Source organism: Lagenorhynchus albirostris, chromosome 11 (assembly GCF_949774975.1).
Source record: "Lagenorhynchus albirostris chromosome 11, mLagAlb1.1, whole genome shotgun sequence".
In the NCBI taxonomy this organism is placed as follows: domain Eukaryota; kingdom Metazoa; phylum Chordata; class Mammalia; order Artiodactyla; family Delphinidae; genus Lagenorhynchus; species Lagenorhynchus albirostris.
The window spans coordinates 9,346,670-9,365,740 of NC_083105.1; the positions used below are offsets into that span (position 1 = coordinate 9,346,670).

Below are 19,071 nucleotides of genomic sequence, written 5' to 3' on the forward strand. Positions count from 1 at the left end.
CAGGCTGGGCTAGCGGTGGACGGTTTCCGGGAGAAGGCGGGGCCTGGCTCCCAAAGGGTCGGTGGGGTTGCGATTGGACGACAAATGCGTCCTTCGGCGCGTTGGCCCCGCCTCCAGATCCCGCCCAGTGGTAAACCCAACGCCTGCGTCCTAAGGAAGGTGGGCACTTCCGCCCGCCCACTGCGGAACCTTTTGTTCTAGCTCGCGTTTCCACCGAAACGACGAGGGCGGCCAAGGCGGAAGTAGTTGAGGCGTGTGGGCGGAGCTAAGCACCGCTATGTCGGTTTCCTTGCTGCGGCGAGGTTTGGAGCTTTTGGGGGTGCCTGAGGGTGAGGAGCTTCTTCCCAGAGACGTCCAGCCCGGGCGGGAAGGCGGCAGGGGCTGGGGGCAGGAGCCCCGAGGGTGCGAACGATCCAGACCGGGCTTAGCCTCAGTGGGATGGGAACCCTGAGCGCCCTCCGAACCGAGTCGGTTCCTCTCTTCCCCTACAGCCCCCAGGGACGCGCCAGGCCAAACCAAGACGAGCGAGGCTCCGATGAAGCGGACGCGGAAGGCAAAGGCGGCCCAGGCCCAGAAACTGCGGAACTCGGCCAAGGGAAAGGTGCCCAAATCGGCGCTGGGTGAGCTCGGGAAGGGGCTGGACGCGCTGCTCCCGGGGTCGGGGGGCGGTGCCGGGGAGGAAGGGGCGCTAGAGTGAGGGCTTGAAATGTTACCCAGGAGTTTCTAGAATACCTGCTGTGCGACGGGCGTGGGGCGGGACCCTGGGAACACGGAGGTGAACGAATCACATTTTCCCGCCCTTCAAGGTCTACAGCCCTAGTAGGGAGAGAAGCATCGAAGAGTTTCAAAATCAGCGTATGGTTGCTGTGATAGGGTCTATGCATTAAGACTGTGGTGCTCTGAGAGGGACTTAGAATGAAAGGCCAAATCGGACTTCTCTGAGGAAGCAACAGTTAAGCCCAGACCCGATGGAAGTATACGAGTGAACCGGGGGAAGAGTATTCTAGAGAGAATGGCATATGCGGAGTCAGAAAGAAGTTTATTGCCTTTGAAATCTTGAAAAAAAAGAAGCCTGGTCAAAGTGACATACAGGGAACGAGGGTCAGAGACGGAGCATTAAATAAAATTAATACTCCGTGTGCCAGGTGCTGTTCTAAGCCTCGTACAAATGTTTGCTCGTGTAATTGCTCCCAGCAACCCTGTGAGGTCGGCACTATCATTACCTCCATTTTACAGAAGCAGAAACAGGCCCCTGCCCAGATAGTACAGGTAGAAACCAGGCAGATTGTCTCCAGAGCCCTGATCCCACCTACTGCTTCAAGATGCTATGGCCTGGGCGGTGGTGATGGTGCGGAGATAAGAGAATTGTGCAGGTGGAAGATGCGGTGAGGAGGGGGCATTGATGGCGTCAGTGGTGAATTGGCTGTGAGGATGGAGGCAGAGGGAGTCAGCGAGTACGGAATGTCTTGGGGGATGTGGCGCCACTTAACGAGACCTACAGACTTGAGGAGCTGGAGTGGGCAGGAATGCAGGGTGTTTTTGACCTGTGGCAGGACTTGGTGAGCTCCTAGTGTGTCTTTGAATCCCCAGGGCCTCGTGCATAAAAGGTGTTCAAGTTGTTTGTTAAAAGAACTATGAATTCCGAGGAAATACAGCATGAGCAAAAGTGTGGAGGCAGGAAAGTGAGCCTGGGTTGAGCCACAGTGGTGCTGGTGTGGAACAGGCACACAAGGGGCCCGAGGGAGGTCACTCCTCCATCCCAGCCCCCGCCCCACCACCCTGTCATGGCACACGACTGAGGACTGAGGGGACTCTCTCAACCCTCAGTGGCCAACCTAAAGAACACCTCTGTGGCTGCCACCTTGGTCTGAGCTACACACCATCTCTTGCCTGGATTATTGCAGAAGCCTCCTATCTGGTCTCCCTTCCACTGCCCCCTCCCCTAGTAATCTTGTTCTCACCATAGCAGCCGAAGTGATCCCGTAAAGTCAGACCTGTCTCTCCTCTGCCCTGCACCCACCAGCGTGAGAGCCTGAGTCTGTCGGTGCCTTCTCAGGCCCCACATGATCTGCTCCTTCCAGCTTTGTCTCCTCGGCTTCTCCCCTCTCTGTCCAACCACTTTCTGTTCTTCAAGCACATTAGTCACACTTCTGCTTCAGAGCCTTTGCACTGGCTGTTCCCTCTACCCAGAATGCTCTTCTCCCACAGTGTCACACTCTCTCCCTCCAGTCTTTGCTCAGAATTCATTTCATTGAGGCCTTCTCAGAGCCTCCTGTTTGGAATTGCAACCCTCCCCCCAGCATCTCTCATTTCTGTTTACTATTCTCTTTTTCTCCATAAAATGATCACCCTCTGAAGTACCGTTTACCTTGTGTACCATCTCTCTTCCCACGGAATGGAAGTTCCATGAGGGCAGGACTTTTTGTCTGTTCTGTTTCCTGCTCTGTGCTCTTGCACCTAGAACAGTGGCTGACACACACACAGTAAGTGCCCAGGCCACCTTTGTTGAGTAAATCACTTGAGCAGGTGGAACCAAGGGGGACTTTGAGCAGGGTCTGTGTGGAGTGTGGTTTTGACAGAAGAGCCCATGCTGTTGCAGCAGCCTGGGGAAGGGACGACAGGGCTTTTGGTAGGGCCATGGGAGGTGGGAGTGGGGTGGGGAGATGTCAGGAGGGGTACCCAGAAGGCTTCCAGGGAGTGAATCTGAAATGATGCCACCCTGCCTGCCATCCACAGCTGAGTTCCAGAAGCGAGAGCGTCGAGGTTACCTTGGAGTAAACCTGAGGTTTATGACTAGTGCAAGAAGCACAGTGGCCGAATCCGTCACCCAGCAGGTTCGTCAGGGGGATGGGCTGTGGGAAGGAACCTGGGGGGTGAGAACTGAGGCTGTTCCTGGGATCTGTGGGAGTCTCAGCCCTGAGCATAGGCTGGAGGGTGGAGCCCCCTCCAGGCTCCTAAGAGCTGGACACCCCGCTGTGCTGTGAGGGGCCTCCCCCTGGAGGGCCGAGAGCAGTGTGGGGAAGGTGGGAGGCCGGGCCTGGCCTTGCTCCCCTGGGACCCCTGTGGGCCTCCGCTGGCTCCTCTGTAAATGGAAACCACATGCCCTGCCTCCCGGGACAGTGTGAGGGCCAGGTGAGAGGGTGGCACTTGGTCGGCTGCACCAGGTTGTGTGGCTGCAAGTGGCTGGGAGTCCCCACCCAGGGCTCCTGACTCTCACACCCCCCAAGATTGTGCGCCAGGACCGGGGCCGCAAGGCCTGCGACCGGCCTGTGGGCAAGACTAAGAAGAAGAAGAAGGCCGAGGGCACCGTGTTCACCGAGGAAGACTTCCAGAAGTTCCAGCAGGAGTACTTCGGCAGTTAGGCTCCCGGGAGGGCACAGCCGCCTCGGACCTCTCAGCCTGGCTCAGGAAAGCCGTGGAGTGGAGGCTGGCAGGGAGCTGGCGAGCTGGAAGCCCAGGGGAGGACCTTCGCTCAGACCCGAACTGACATCTGCAGGCTCGGGAGGTACCACCTGCCTGCTGGAAAGGAACACATTGGACTGTTTTGTCTGCTTTGGCCCAGGGAGGGCCTCGGGGCTGTTTGCTGTGGAGAGGCCTGTCACTGGGCCCTTGGGGACCACACCTCTGACAGGACGAGGGCCGCTGGGTGGGCTTCCAGGTTCTAATAAACGTGGCCCAGGGGCTGTGTGTGCTGCTCTAACGGTGTCTCCCGCCGCCTCTGGCACCGAGGAGCCTTCCCTCCCTCCCCCACCTCCCGCTGGTTCTTAGGGCTCCAGGTCAGAAGTCCTGCAGCCCAGCCCCGGCGCAGGTACCACCAGAGAGCAGTTCACCCATCCGCAGACCCCGCAGGCCTCCTCTCCCTGGGGTGGCAGCCCCAGCTGAGAAGGCAGCTCTTGAGGAAGCTGAGGGAGGGAGCATGGCTGCCTCAGCCCAGTGCCCAGGGCTTGTGCCCTTGTGTGTTTTTTTGGGGGGGGGGCGGGATGAAAGGCCACTTTTTGTTTCTCTGACCTCTGTCACAGGAGGTGGGGACTAGTGGGGCGACTCAGGAGGTGAGCTCAAGAAACAGGGTTTTACACGCAGGTCTGCCGAGCAGAAGGGTGGTGCTGGGCCCAGAGCTGCACCACCAGGGGAAGGTGGAGGCCGGGCCGCGTCCGGCGGGGGCAGCGCAGGGCAGGTGCTGTTGAGCAGATGCCCGAGTGAGCGGGTGGTGCTGCCCAGCTGGGTCTTCAGTGTGGCACTGATGACAAGTCCTAGAAGCCCAGGGGTCCCTTCTGGGGAGGGGGCCCTGGAGGCCTCCAGGCTGCTCCATCTGGCTCGCCTAGTGCCACCCCCCGCATGCCTAAAGGCTCCCTGGGACACGTGTTGTCTGGTAGGGGACTTCTGAAGGGACCCTGCCGTGGGTTCTTCTGTGCAAGAGAAGGGGAAGTTTTACCCCTCACACAGCCAGACCCCGGCAGGGCTGTTCCTGGTTGCTATCCAGCTTTCCATGCCAAGTGGGGACAGGAGGGGACCACAGAATTGCCTGAGGCAGAGTTGGCGCCTGTCCTGTCTGCAGTGCAGGTGGCCTCCGAGAGTAGGAAGCAGACCAGCCATCCAGGAAGTCAAGGTGGGCAGAAGAGGTGTCGTGACTCCAAACCGGTATTGCGCCACCGTCCTCAGATGGCTTGTTCCAAGAAGGGAGAGGGGGTGTTTTCCCAAGCTCTCCTCCTGCCTGCTGAGCTTCGCTGACCCCTGTGAGGAGAAACACTCCGGTGTCCTTGGAGGCTCATTCCCTTCCTCTGTTAAGCATCTTAGCAAGCAGCAGCCTCAGCTTCTTGCTTTCTCTCACCAGTTCTCTGAAGAACCGGCTGACCAGAACCTCTAACGGGCACGCACCTGCTGTTACGTCATCACGAACAGGTTCCTGCCCCCTCCCCAGGTGTAGAATGAGGGGCCTGCCTCTGCGGGAGGGTGAGAGCAGGGGTCCTGCGCTTCTCTGCTTGTGAGTTTCCAGTAAGTCTTAATGTTTGTGCCGAGTAGCACCAGTGGGTGTGTGTCCGTGACCCCAAGGCATGACTGACGTTAGCGTTCACCCGACACTGGTCCTATGGGTCGGGGTGGGGCCCCACAATCTGCTGTTAACAGTCACCCTGGACGGCTCCGTTGCAGGTGGTGAGAAGGCAGCGGGTGGGGGCCCTGGGGAGGCGGGTGCTGGCGATGGAAGGAGAAGGATGTGCCACCGGGGAGGGGTGCCGGTGCAAGAGCCACACATGGGGGTGCTGACCATGAGCCACGGACCGGGTGACTGACAATCTTTTGGGAAAGGGACAGGAACCAAGTAAGAGGACACTGTGGTGCCACACTGAGGGCTGGGAGGAAGAGGCCTTCCCTGATGGAGCGGCTCTATCACTGGTGGTTTGGAGGAGCTGACACATTTGCCTAGAGGAGACCCAGGAGGGCAGGACTGCCACGTGGGACCTCCGCCAGGGTGTGTGTATGAGGCTTAAGTTCCTGCAGGAGCTGGGCGGATCCCCATCAGGTGACATCTAACACAGCTGGGGCCAGGGAGCCCTCCTAGAGAGGTGGGTGGGACCGTGTGCCCATTCCTCCGAGGCTTTTTCTCAGGGTGCTCTCCCCATTCTACGTCCACAACTTTCCCTGTCCTTCGAAGCCCAGTTCAGGGCAGTTAAGACCTCGAAGATCACCAGGTCCAAGGTCCACATGTGACACCTCCCTCGGTGCCTTGGGGAAGCATTCCCATCTGGGCCACCACCATTACTTCTCCCACATTACCCTCTGTTAGGCATCAGCCCCACCACAGGAGGCAAAACAGGCAAACGCCCATAACCCTGGGTTCAAATAGGCTCTACAACTCCTCCAAACACCCTCTACCGTAGGACCTGTGTGCCTGGTGCCCCATCTGCATCACCCTCATCCCAGCCACTCTTCTAGTCTTTCACAATGGAAAAATGGTCCTCCCTCAGCAGGCCCTAAAGGACCCAAGGAGAGAAGAAACCTGCGCCGGCTGGGCTCAGACTCTTGTACTGAACAAAAGATGACATCTCCCTTATCTTGCAATAAAATAAGTTACCAGCCAGGACTGCAGGGCCCTTTCATCCCGACATCAGGGATGGCAGGCCTTCCAGCTAGCCGAAGATGCCAGCCAGGGAAGCAGCCAGCCTTTCGGCCCTGCTCTTCCGTTTGTTCCAGCAAGAACCGAGAAGCCATCTTTCCCTGAACAGACCCTCCTGGGAAGGCCTCTACAGAACTACAGCAGCTTATCAGTGAAACCGAATCCCCTTGTGCCCAGCTCAGACTGTGGGGCCTTATCTGGGTACTTACTGTTGGCACAAAGCAACAATCATGCGGGAACAGGGGGAGCCCAGGCTCCACTTCTCTGCCACCCTGCTCCTTAATAAAATTCCCCAGCCTCACTCGCACCCAAAGGTGCTTAACATCGAGTCAGACAGTTTTTGGTTCTGGGGAAATCACCCAGCCACCTACTAGGGGGTTATCTAGCCCAACTCCGTCTCAGGGGTCCAACTGGTCATCAGTGACCCTGACATACAGCCCAACAGTGTCAGAAAAAAAAAATCTCACTCTGGGCTTAAATTCCAAGTCCCGATAGCCAACCCCAAAGCAAACTGGTGCTTCTGGGGATTGACTGGGCTCTTTACCAGAGGCAAGAAACCAGACGCAGCAGTCTGCAAAAATACTTTCACTACAAAATAATTTATTAAAACACACAGCTTCAGCACTAGCCTATGTACAAACACACACCCTCCTGACTACCCTACAGCTAGGGGGTCCTCTTCTTCCCCCTTGCCTTGCGGACCTCTTCTATTAAATCTTTCAGATACTGGATCTCCTTGGCCAAGGAATCTGCCTTCTCTTTCAGAGCCTCATTCTTCTTTTCTAGCTCTTTACATTCACCAGTGAGGGCCTCCTGCTCTGCCCTCTTCTTCTGGCGGTACCTAGTGGCTGCTGTCTTGTTCTGCTCCATTTTCTTCAGTTTCTTATCTAGTTTCTCACCCTTTACTTTCGCTGCTATCATTTTCTCTCCAGGAGGGTCATAGGGCTTGGGGCGGGCAGAGCCACCAGGGGCACCTGGAGATAGCAGGCTTCTATTTGGAGAACCCCTGGAGGTAGGGGGGCTATGCTGGGGAGAGCCCAGATAGGAGTCAGGGCTCATACAGATGCCACTATCATTATCTGAGGGGGCATCCTCTTCCTTTACGCACGGAGGGACCAGCATAAGGTAAGCAGTGGAGTCTGGCTTCCTATCTTCTTCAGATGTCACTTCACTGCATAGCTCTAAAGTAAAAGAATGATCTGGAGTGGAGAACAGGGCCCCTGGGGAGAGGGGAAGAGGCTGCAAGAAAGTGAAAGGGGCACCCTGGTCAGTTGTTGGCAAACTTTCTGGAAGATGGCCTATTGGGTTCACAAGCTGGGGGGACTCCTTAGTAGCCTCCTGGAGTAGGGGGTCAAAGAGATCACACGTGTCATCCAACGAGGCCAAAAGCTCATCTGGCATGGTTTCCAGATCATCTATACCCAACAGAGCATTAAAATCAAACTCCTTCAGATCCATTTTCTCCACCATCCAATCTGTCCCAGAGAACGCATCCTCTGCAAAAAATTAAAGAGAATTGGAACCAATGAGTCAAATGTACAGGACTATCACCAGATCCCACCAGCAGATAAAAGCAGCCCACTCACCCTTGCCGTTATCTGAGGCACTGACCAACCCATCCATAGCCAGCCATTCGGAGAAGCCCGCCTTAGCCTTGTCGCCAGAGAACCCATGAGGTTTGAAGTGCTTGGCCACCTCCAGGTAGTCATCTAGGAGACCCAGGCTCTCTTCAGCCCCCAAACCCGACTGGTCGAAGGGGGACATGAAGTCCACCACCAACACCTCGCTGCTCAGGAAGCTCTTCTCGGCCATGTTGCGAGGTTTTGGTGGAATCGAGGAATGTGCTTAACTCGAAGGTGTCTTTGTCGGTTACAGCAACGCTGCTGCTGAATGCCTTGAAAAGCCTGAAGACAAATCAGAAACCAAGTCCCATTAAAGATCAGCTGGCCTGAGAATTTCATCTTTTCATCCATGAGGCAAGATGGCCAAAATAGAACTCCATTCGGTGTTGAGAATCGGTACCACGTGGCCCCAGGGCCATCGCGTCACCGCCGCGTCCCTCAGGCTGCACAAAATGGACGCCCGGCCGTTCCCCCACCGGCCAGAACAGGAAGCCGCCCCACCCGCACGTCCAAATCCGCCTCTGGACGCCCGGCCCCGCCCACGCCCCCCGTGACTCACGCGGCGGCCGCCGCCGCCCTACCACGCCGCCATCTTGGCTGCTGCCACGTTTCGCGGGGCACCAGGTGGAAGCCGGCGGGTTCGGGGGGCCGGGGCTGTCGGGGGCTCCCGACCCAAGGGCGCCGGCGTTTTGGGGCCACCCAAGCAAGGGCCACGCGTTATGGGCGCTCGTAAAACCACTCCCGTCTCCGCGAAGCCGCCCAGCCGCCGGCCGCTCCCAAGCAGGCAGAAACCCCCGACCGACCCAGGGGTGCACGGCCAGAGCAGCGCAGGCCCAGTACTTACGCCATGGCTTAAGCCGCTGGGGGGTGCCGCTGCAGAGCCTGGTGCTGCTGCCGCCGCTGCAAAAGCCAATGCTGCCGCAGGCACTGCTGCCTCTAATACGCCATGGTGGCCGCGGACGCTACGGGAGCGGAGAAAAGAAGGCACGCACTCGCACGGAGAAATCACATACACAGACAGAAGGAGAAAAAATGGCGGCGAGACGCCGAGCTCGGGGCCTTTATAAACTCTGCTCCCTGTGAGGACGCATCACAGACCATATCCTTCCACCGCGGTCACGTGACTCGCGCCTCCCACCCACGCATTGCCATCTATTCGACGGCCCTATCGTTTCCAATCTCCGACTTTTAAGTCTAGGGCGTAGCTGTGAAGAGAGAATGAATTGTTTTTATTTACGGCCTCAAGAAAAAGACGCACTACTTTACAAGGATTTTAAGATGAAAGGGTCACTCCCGTCCGCCGCCGGGGAGCGCGGAGGGATTCGCCACACTCATTTCCGGCGTTAGTCCGAAGGGCGGAGAGAGAAGTCTTTCATCCCAATAAAGGTTTTTACTGTGAAGTACGAGGTCTCCTAGTTCTCGCGCGATATGCTGGAGGAGAGCGCGCATCAAGATGATTGGTCAGACATGGTGAGTCATATATATCTCGAGTTTCTATTGGCTCAGGCCGCTGATCTGCGCGGGAAGGGGCGGAGCGGCCGACGGTGCCCTCCGTCTGGTTCTGCGGTTTCTCCGGTTTTCTCTGTGACGGCGCTTTGCAGTGGCTTCCTCAGCCCTGCCCACCCGCAGCCGGTCAGGATTGCCCCGGGCAGCCCGGGCCCAGTGCGTCCCAAATAGTGGCGTTAGGCCCCGCCCCTTGCAGTCCTTTCCTGCCGTCCTCAGTGAAGCTCCAAACTAGCGACCAGGTTCAGGCCCAAAGATGAAACTAGGCAAAAGGAAATGTCATTTCGTGTGCGTTTTCACACACAAACACTTGCAAAATACTGAGGACGTGCAAGCCCTTCAGTAGTTGAAAGGGGAGGCTGATGACCTCAGTCGAGATCACCCGATCTATGCGCACCTACCATCAAAGGCGAGTCGGGGAAATGCGTAATCCTATAGTCTATCGTATTTTTACATATCCGTTTAGCTAAAATATGTTTGCTATTTTATTGAAGAATGCAGCCTATCACAGGGGAACTTCTTTCAGTTCATGTAGTTTCAGTTCCTCTAAGAAGAAAGAGAGATTTTATTCAGCTGCTCTCTCTCACTCTAGGGTAGTTTCAATTAGCTCCCAACGCTGTACAACTCCCAGGCATAACCGCTTCCCAGCAAGTCCTCCTAATGCCCAATTGCCGGAGTTTGTGTATTCGGAGGCCGCAGTCCAGGTCAGGCCAACAACTTGCTCTCTCTACTGGGGAACTGTTAAGAGCAACAAGAAAGCCCTCCCCCACCCTCCAGCCCTCTCGTCAGACACTGCGGGGGCGGAAACCTTGAGTTTCTGCTTCCATTCCTTTCAGTAAGCCCTACAAATATTATTTCTGAGGACTGATGTCAAAAATTTGGGAAGGACTGTCCTACATTACTGACCATTCATTGACTTGATTCAGTCTAGCCCAGCAATTTTACAATGGTAAACTGAGGACTAAAGGGATGAAGGGTCTTGCCCAGTGAAGGCAGTATGGGGTAGGAGTTAGAAGAGATTTTAGGGGCAAACCCCCCAAACTTGGCTCTTCCATTTATTAGCGGAGACATTTTGGTTGAGTGACTTATCCTCGCTGAGTCTGTTTCCTGAGCTGTAAAATGAAGCTAATGGTGAGTATCCTTGCACTTAGAATGAAGATAATATAAGAGGCACTGAGCTTAGCGCCTGGTATCTGATAAGTGCTGGATAAATGGTTGCTATTACTCCTATTATTAGAACTCAGGTCTCTAACACACCTCCCAAGGCCCCCTCCCCATCTTCATTACATAATCCTGCTTCCTCAGAGGACTATTATTAACTGAAATCAACAACTATAAACAACTGGTATATGCAAAGCATACTGGATGCTTGATGTGGTTTTTTTCTCCCCTTGGGGAATCACGAGTATCTAGATATATATAAAGGATCTAGTCTTTCAGTGCAAAGGCAGTGAGCTACTACTCAAATCTTAAAAAGGACCCTCGGGGCATGTCCTCCTTTCGCTGTCAGATGACCATGCAGATGGCTGAGAATTAAAAGTAATGCTGCCCCAGGTTGACACTGCAGAGGGGTGGGAGAATGACTCCAGTGGCACCTTGTCCCATCCTTTCTATTATGGTGACCCAGATCAGGCACTTCAAAGGTTCTCCTAGCTGCAAATGGAGAACCAGTCCCACTGCTGTAGGAAAATGTTTCATACCACACACACAAGTCAAAGCTGTTGGAAAGGAGACTTTAATTTTCTTCTTCCCATGCTGTGGAAGGACAGCATGTTCCCCAGCTTTATTCCCTCCCTCAAGGAGAAAAAGGACAGTAGTTTTCTGGGTCTCAGGGCTAAGCTGCTTCTATATGGACCTAGCCAAGACAGGACAGAAAGACTGGTGACTGATTCCAAATCTATCAGCTAAACACATCAACTGCTTATTGAAGGGCAAGCAAGTGACTGGAAGGCAGGTTGTGGACTTGGCCTCAGGGGCCAAGCACAGAGAACATAAGGTGATCAGAATGAAAAGGTAAACACCACACTATATGCAGTTAACCCCAGAACTCACATCCCTGGTATTTTGGCCGCTTAGAATCAGCTAAGCATATCTACAAGGGCTACAGCCTCACAGCTCTAGTCCTAAGTCCTCTTTGGCCTTGAGCTTCAGCACGAAGAGCAGGGTTCTCACAAACCCTGTGAGAGCAGAGCCTCTGGACACATGCAGGGATCCCAGGCCCCCCGGCTCCTCTCCAGGACCTTTTGATCCTGAAGCTGATTCCTTGTCAAAACCATTTGAGCTCTCAACTTGAGTGGAGTAGAAAGGGGCAAAATCAGCTAATCTGGAGTGTGAACAGGACCACCAAGGGCTGAGCCTAGGAGAAAAGACTGTAGGCCTCACAACAGTTTTTCCAAACATGAGCTTCAATTATTTTTTTATTTGAAAAAAAAAGTCACAACCAAGCATATAAAGAAAAATACTGTTGTCCTGAACTCACGTTTTAGGAAGGGGCAACAGGGAAAAGCAAAATACACTTTGGAATGGATTGGGTTTTCAAGATGATGAGTCTTTCTTCAAGCATTAGGCTAACTATGTGCTTTGCTAACCTAGATGGTGCAAAAAAACTTCCAGATGGAGAAGTAGGAGCAGATGCTGTTACTTCAGGCAAACGTGGGAGTTACTGAGTAGAAAGGCAGAAAAGCAGGAAAAGGCCCTACATATTTCCCCAAAGATTAAAAAAAAAAAAAAATGTGTGTGTGTGTTGGGGTGGGGGGTATTCCCCTCCTCTAACCAAGAATCTCAAAGCACTGGACTGTCGTCCAGGTATTACGATGAGACTTGCCCCATCTCAGTCAGCAAACCCACCAGGACCTGAGCCAAGGATTCCCACCGCTTCTAGTTCTGAGGACTTCTAAGAGGTTCTTGCTTGTGAAATGGCAGTTATGGTTTTTGGTTTTGTGAAACATAGGTAAGAGACAAAGCTGCCCTTAGAAAGATGCTCTTTAAGAGGAGATAAACTCAAATCACCATTACACTTGGCTTTGATAATTTGGGATTTGATCTTTAAAATCTTTTCTTTTTTGAGCTCTCCTTCCAATGTTTTATATGGAATTTGGTCAGACTCCAGCTTGGGAAAATTATAGGTTTTATAATATTCACATTGGGAAAACCAAATCCTTTATCTGAATGAAGACAAACCCATGCTTTTCCAACACATTCAGCCCTCCCCTCTCCCTTCCTTCCAGTGACACCAAATGGGCGCAATGGAACCGTCAGTGCCAGGCTCCACCCTCTGTGGACATCCTCTACACCAATCCCCCAGGGTAGCACTCAGGCATATGGAGTGTTTCATAAACTCCAAGTTGATTGTGATGAACAGCCAGGATGGAGACTCTCTCAGGGCTCTGGGCTTTCTATTTTTCATTCTCTCTCAATGTCTTCATACAAATGAAACAACTGAACCATTTTAGGGAAGCTTCGCATGTATATGAGAGAAGAGGCAGGAAGAGTCTCCAAATATAGCCAAGGTTAACCCTAGTTCTCAACCTCCTAATCCAGGACAAAAAAGGGGACAAGAAGCTCTACCTTAAATTCAAAGGGAAGCTAAGGTTTCAATGCTATTTAAAGAGTCATTTCATGTCGCGGTCATTGGGAAGGAATGAGACAGCTGCAGAGAGCTTCACCAGAATCTCACTGATGGAGAGGTAGTAAGAATAAAAATAATAATAGGATTTGATGGGAGGAGAACAAAATACTGGATGGGCAGATCAGAAACAGAATTATCATCAGCCTCTTGGCACAAACAGGAAAAAATAAACACAGAACAAGAAGATGCACTGACATTGTATATTAAACTTTCCTCCCCACTCTCAGGATACTTTTTACATTGCAATAAATAGTGCAATTCTAGCAGCGGGAAACAAGAAGGAACGTGGCAAGTACCCACCTCCCTCTCAGATGTGTTTTAGCCATACGCTCTCTTCCTAGGTAGCACCGGTTTCCCAGGTGCTGGGTGAGAGACAGGACAGGGGGAAGAGGTCTGTGCATATGTGCCTGCCCTCTGGCCTCTGGAGGTGCCTGGAGAGCTCAGCAAACACCCCCATCACGTTCCTGTGACAGACACTGGGGAGCGGAGGGCTGGCTGCTGGGCCCGTTCTTCCTCTAAGGCAACATCCTAGAAAGGCAGGGCCTGACGTGGGAGAAACATGGTCACTGACATTCAGCCGCCTGTCTAGCTGAACCTCTAGCACTAAGACTGTGTCCTTGAAGGCCTTGTCCTAATTGGCAAGAAGGTGGGGAAGGAGCAAACAACAGCCCCTTCCCTCCCAGTCTTTGTCTGACTCCCGCACGCAGTGGTGCCGGGCTGGACCAGCCACAGATGAGGCACAGACATCAGGCACGCAGACCCTCTCCACCACCTCCAGGTTCCCCCACTCTACTCTCTCACTGATGGCCACTAAGAAACACAGTCTCCGAATAACTACGCATCCAGTTTATCTTGAGCCCTCGCTCCCGTGTGCGGCAACAACAGTGCTCCCATGAGAGACCTTCTTAGCACTTCCGGATATGAGCTGGTCAAGAGGTTGGTGGGGGGGGGATGGGCTTCTTTTCCAGGAACCTGGGTCAAAGGCCAGCTTTTCCACCAGCTTTACCCCTAGAAACCCTAAATACTGTCTGGGCGCTCTCTGCAGAGTTCAGTTTGAAACATGCAATCATAACTTCAGTGACAGTCAACTACAAGGCAGCATCTTGATTAGGCAGATGTCCAGAAAAAAAAGCAAAACAGGTGTGAACAGGTGGAAAAAGAAGACACTGAAAAGGGGCAGGTGGCAGGGCAGACACAGCAGACCTGTGCCGAAATGCAAAACACCAGGTGGTCTCCACAGCTCAGGCCACTGCTCCACCTTCTCAATTCATTCCAAGAAAAACTAGCCTGGAGCGAGGGGGAGGGGAAAAGTAGGGAGCACAGTGTTTGGTAACAAAAATAGAAATGGTTGGTGATTAAAGAGGAGAGAGGGATACCTTTCTAATCAGCATGAAATGCCCAGGGCGATGACCAGCAAAGATGGGAGGCACCTAGGGACCCCGTGAGGCATCAACTATGGAACCAAGTGTTTCTAACAGAGAATCCAGGGCCTGACCGCTCGACACCTGCCTTCACCTGCCCTACGTCTGCAGCAGCACCTCTGGCTCAGACAGTGAGCAATAGAGAGTGTATCCCAATTCGTCTATTTCCTCAGGGGTAAGCTCTGCAAATAAGTTCACCTTGGGGTTTAGGGCACTGGGCAGAACTCCGGCCTCCAAGTAGCTGATGAGTCCCCGCAAGGCCTGCAGGAATCGGTCAGCCAGCACATCGGGAGACCAGTCAGCCTCCTCCCGGGCCGCGTGGAGGATGACGTTGGTGAGCTGGCTGGCAGTGAGGTGACCCAGGGCCGGGGTGGACTTGCACACGGCCTTGAGGATCTTGAGGCACAGAGAGCGGCAGCCAGAGTCGGCCTGGTCCAGAGCCCGCAAGCGCGCCGTCTCGGCAGGACGCAGGCTCAGCCGCCACAGGTTGTCATACTGGGCTAGCCGGTGTGGTTTGGCCACCAAGACAGTGTCACCAAGGGTCACCGACGGCAGGAAGTCAATGACGAGATGCCTGTCGCGCTCATACTGCACTTCCAGAGTCAGAGCCTCCGGGGGTGGGGCCGGTCGAATCACATAGTCCAAGAGGGACCCGATGGCCGGCCAGTTGATGGAGCCAGCCACCACCTTTTCGAACGTGTCTGCCACTGTCTTTGGAGAGAGGTAGCCCCCTACTACACAGCGGTCCCAGTAACTACTACCACGAGGAAAGTACTCTGGGTTCTCCCGGCGAACCAGGAAGAAGCCGGGGACGTTCATGATGGTGTCCTCTCCGGGGATACACGACCACAGGTTCTGCTCCAGCACAAGGGGCACGATGAGTTGGATGTGGTCGGCTGTCACCACCTGGTGGAGAAGAATTAAAACGGTTTTGAGGGATTTAATCTTGAGCTCAAGAGCCAAGTTTCCCCAAACACAGGTCCCACCATCTTATATCCCCCCCCAACAAAAAGGGGAACTAAGAATTCTTCCACGTGACCATATCAATTCAGAGTGTGGATTTCAACCCAGGTCAGTCGGACACTGGCGCCCGTGCTCATTCCACACACCACGTTGCCTCTGGACACAGAAGTACACATGACATCCCCCAGGCCTTGACGGCTCAAAGGAAAGCCAGAATGGAAAGATAGGGACAAGAATATAGGAAGGAGGAGGCCTCTGACAGCTTCCTAGAAGTTGTGAGTATGACTAAAAAACAAAAAACGTTAAAGGCAGGGATCTCCAAATGCTACCGCAGTATGTGGAATTCAGACGCAGGAGGACTAACCTTTCTGGCAAGCCTGTACCAACAGCCCTACTGAGAAGCATCCTGGTCAGTACAACCCTGCCCTTCGTAAGAACCCCCTGCTTACCTGCAGGTCATCATAGAGGCTGCCACTCAGGTACATGTCCCGAAGTGGCATGTCAGGCAACTTGGCCCGCAGGAAGCTCCGGAGCTCGGCACATATGTCCACGGCAGCTTGCTTGGCCCGAGCCTGCTCGCCAGCAGGGATGGCCGCCCGGTTCCGGTAGTAAGTAAGAAGTTTCTCCTGCAGGGACATGCGGAGTCGTGACTTCTTCAAGTCTACCTGGCCCTTCCTGGCCAATGGCTTGGGCCGGGGCGGGCAGAATGTATCTGCCAAGGCAAGAGAGAGAGGCACGTGAGCTCTTCCCGTGCTTGCTCATCCACGGCTGCCTCAGCCCCAAAGGAGACGGGCTTGGCATAAAAGGCTAGCATGGTGCCTGGCACGTATGTCCCTAAGAAATGTGTTGAATGCATGAGTAGCACTGAGAGCCCCGAGGTCAGTCCCAGAAGGGGTACCAGCCTTCCTCACCTGTGTCAAAGGCCGAGGAGCCTGTGGGAAGGGCCTGTAGGGACCTGCTCAGGCCTGTCTTCATGTCCTTGTTGAGCAATCGGGGGGAGCCCATCCAGTTTGGTTCTTCCCAGCTCCTTTTCCCTGAATGGCTCAGGCGGGTGGGGCTGGTAGGGGCACTGATTGCCCTATCATACATCTGAAACAGCAGAGAGGACCCAGCACATGACCTTCTTTCCTGTTTCCCTCCTTCCCAGCAGCTTTGTCTTCATGAGTTCAGCTACTATTTTTCAATAACTTTGTTTTATTCTAGATTATGGAATACTTTGCTCCACACAGAAAATCTCAGGAAATACTAAATGATATAAATAAGAAACAGATTTATCCATAATGTCATAACCCAGAGATAATGGTTAATATTTTGGTATATTTCTTTCTGAAAATATATATTTGTGTAATTAGGATCCTCCTCTATATATACTTTTGAAAACTGATTTTTTTTACGTATCATTTTTATCACTCCCCCATATCACTAAAAATGAATCAGTGTTGAACATTATGGTACAATTTCTAACTATACAACACTGTACTTTATGAATGTACTGTAATGTCAAACACTGGTCCATTTAACAAATACATCACTGAATGGCTGCTCTGTGCCAGGAGCTGTTCTAGGTGCACAGAATAAAGCAGTAACCCAAAGAGACCCAATCCCTGCCCTCGTGGAGTGTGCAGTTTAGCAGAGGGATACAGGCAATACATAATCCAAGCTAAACCATGCAGATATAGGTGTTAAGGAAAGTAAAGTAGGAAGGAGAAATAGGAAAAATGTGTGGTGGGAGTCCTGCTATTTTAAACAAGGTAGTCAAGGAAGGCTATTTTGATTATTTGCAATTTTTCACTCGCTGGGATAAACTTTTTATTTGTATCTCCAACAGTTTCTTTAGGGCGGAGTCCTAAGAAGCAGATTTACTGAATCCTCTTAAGGTCTCGTCTAATAATGCCAAATTACCAAGTTACATTTCCATTAGCAGTAGCAAAGTCTTATTCTAAGTCAGCTCCACTCGGCAGCCTCACCACCTCTCCAACCCCTGGCTGAGTGTACTTACCCGCTTAACCGCCAGTGTAGCAATGCCCAGCATGGCTGCTCCACCCACCCCCAGCACCAGCCGAGCATTGGAGAGCACAAAATCAATGGCCGTCCCGATGCCATTATCATCCTTCTTGCTTTTGCGCTCACCAGCGCCTGCCATTGCTCACCTGAGAAGGAAGGCAGAACACAGCCATCACCACCTTGGACCTTGGGAAGCAGCCCTCCTCCTCCCTCCCCCATCAGGCCAGTCCCCAACAATTTCAGGGTACTCTGTGAGTTCCAGGAACCCAAATCCTCTGGCCTCTAGCACTCCATGTTCTAGGGTCAGGAGGGAGGTATCGTGTCCCTTGATGTAAGGGATGCAAGGCAGAGGAAATGATCATGCTAGTCATGGGAAAGCCTCCCCACCAATCTATTGAGATTACAGAGAGCAATAATAAGCTCATCGTCAACCCTTTCTCGTATGAGAGTGAAGTACCCCGCCCCCACGCAATACCACCCTCCGGACCCCTTCCCAACGTTACAATGCAGATCATATTTTGATCCTCTGACCACTGCTTATGGAAGGTTAGACCTGAGAAGGTGTAAATTAATTAGAGACCCATCTAATCCCATCACATCACTTCACATGTAGGGAGGTGACTTGCCAGAGGTCCCAGAGAAAAGGAATGACAAAGCCATATGCAAAACTCAGGCCGCCTCTCAACTCCTAGCATGACGGTTTTTCTACTGTATCATGTTTCCCCTTACCCAAGTCAAACTGTTCCTATTCTATGTATTTTCTGCGAAAAATAATAACAACAACAACACAGACTAAATACCCTGGCACACGGAGACAAAACTACAAGTCCACATGTGAGAAAGATCCAAAGAAGAGAACTCTGTGGACAGGCCCACTTGACAAATGCTTTGTTTCTTGGGGCAAGTGTGCAGGGGCACCACAAGAAGCTCAGGTGAGCCTGGCACTGTGACAGAGACTGAGAATAAACAAAACGGTCACTGCAGACTCAGCTGTTAACTGGAAAACAAAATATCCACCTGCTCAAGTGTGCTTGGAAAATGAACTAAAAATGTGGTCACCTAAGCGGAGATCAGGGCACAAGGCAGAAGAGGCTGGCCTCTGTACAGTGCTGGAGCGAGGCGAGCACACCTTTGCTCCCTGGCAACGACGGGGTCATCCTGACTGAAGTTCCCCTGGTCTCCCAGTAAGCGCACTTCCCATGCAGTTAGAACCCTGGGCCTGACCCAGATAAAGGATGGCAAAGTGGCTCAAATCTGAGCACTGCTTTTAACACTGCTACCCCTCCTACCTCCCGTGTCCTGTACGCAGGGAACCACGTAGGGAAAAACAGTTGTTTACCATTCACCAATATACCTAGAACGGGAGGACAGAGAGGGACAAGATCACTGGTGCATCTTCCAGTGCGAAGTAGCATTCTTTCTAATACCCTTACAACTGGGTATTACTAGTGTCGCATGTCATGCCCCTGGCCTCCCCTGTCAACAAGAGAGAAATATTTCTGCCTCTACTTATTCCAGCAATTGAGTTAACTAAGAGTCGCTGTCGATCCCAAAATTATTTTTTCCCAACTAGAGTTCACAACCATGGCACTTTCCTCTTCTCCACCTTTTACCTTCGACAGGAGCTTCAGGTTTAGGGACGTAATGAGAAACTGCTTGGCTCAATGAAATATACTCCCACTTCAGATGCACAGAGCAAACAAGGCTGACGAGAAGAGTTAAACTCTGCATTTACAGGTGGGGTCAGGCAAGAACTCTAGTCATCCTCCCTCCAGTGGCCACTGAGACAGAGATGGGACATAAACTCATCTGAGGCAG

At 52.9% G+C, this 19,071-nt stretch overlaps 3 protein-coding genes and 1 long non-coding RNA gene across 7 annotated transcripts in view; 2 read left to right on the forward strand and 2 right to left on the reverse strand.

Moving 5' to 3' along the window:
- Positions 1–184: 184 nt before the first annotated feature.
- On the forward strand, positions 185–3,700 carry RPS19BP1 (ribosomal protein S19 binding protein 1). Of its 2 annotated transcripts, none has more exons than XM_060166254.1 (4): positions 185–329; positions 492–620; positions 2,737–2,834; positions 3,228–3,700. In XM_060166254.1, the coding sequence occupies exons 1-4, from the start codon at positions 278–280 to the stop codon at positions 3,360–3,362; spliced, it is 414 nt and encodes a 137-aa protein (XP_060022237.1). In that variant the 5' UTR covers positions 185–277; the 3' UTR covers positions 3,363–3,700. The 2 variants fall into 2 exon arrangements, with proteins under 2 accessions (XP_060022237.1, XP_060022239.1); XM_060166256.1 differs by having other exon boundaries at positions 263–302.
- Positions 3,701–6,692: 2,992 nt separating this feature from the next.
- Positions 6,693–8,776, reverse strand: ATF4 (activating transcription factor 4). Its single transcript, XM_060166253.1, has 3 exons — positions 8,579–8,776; positions 7,699–8,016; positions 6,693–7,608 (listed from the first exon to the last, which is right to left on the reverse strand). The coding sequence occupies exons 2-3, from the start codon at positions 7,922–7,924 to the stop codon at positions 6,779–6,781; spliced, it is 1,056 nt and encodes a 351-aa protein (XP_060022236.1). The 5' UTR covers positions 7,925–8,016; positions 8,579–8,776; the 3' UTR covers positions 6,693–6,778.
- LOC132529579 (uncharacterized) overlaps positions 8,068–19,071 on the forward strand; it is a 33,384-nt gene continuing 22,380 nt past the window's right edge. The window contains exon 1 of the long non-coding RNA XR_009543503.1: positions 8,068–9,204. This is a non-coding gene — a long non-coding RNA (uncharacterized LOC132529579). The remainder of the gene's footprint in view (positions 9,205–19,071) is intronic.
- On the reverse strand, positions 8,984–17,392 carry MIEF1 (mitochondrial elongation factor 1). 3 transcript variants are annotated; one of them, XM_060166251.1, is made up of 5 exons: positions 17,249–17,392; positions 16,161–16,338; positions 15,699–15,961; positions 14,485–15,192; positions 8,984–9,499 (listed from the first exon to the last, which is right to left on the reverse strand). In XM_060166251.1, the coding sequence occupies exons 1-5, from the start codon at positions 17,390–17,392 to the stop codon at positions 9,482–9,484; spliced, it is 1,311 nt and encodes a 436-aa protein (XP_060022234.1). In that variant the 3' UTR covers positions 8,984–9,481. The 3 variants fall into 3 exon arrangements, with proteins under 3 accessions (XP_060022234.1, XP_060022235.1, XP_060022233.1); XM_060166252.1 differs by lacking the exon at positions 8,984–9,499 and adding an exon at positions 11,625–13,496; XM_060166250.1 differs by lacking the exon at positions 8,984–9,499 and having other exon boundaries at positions 13,326–15,192.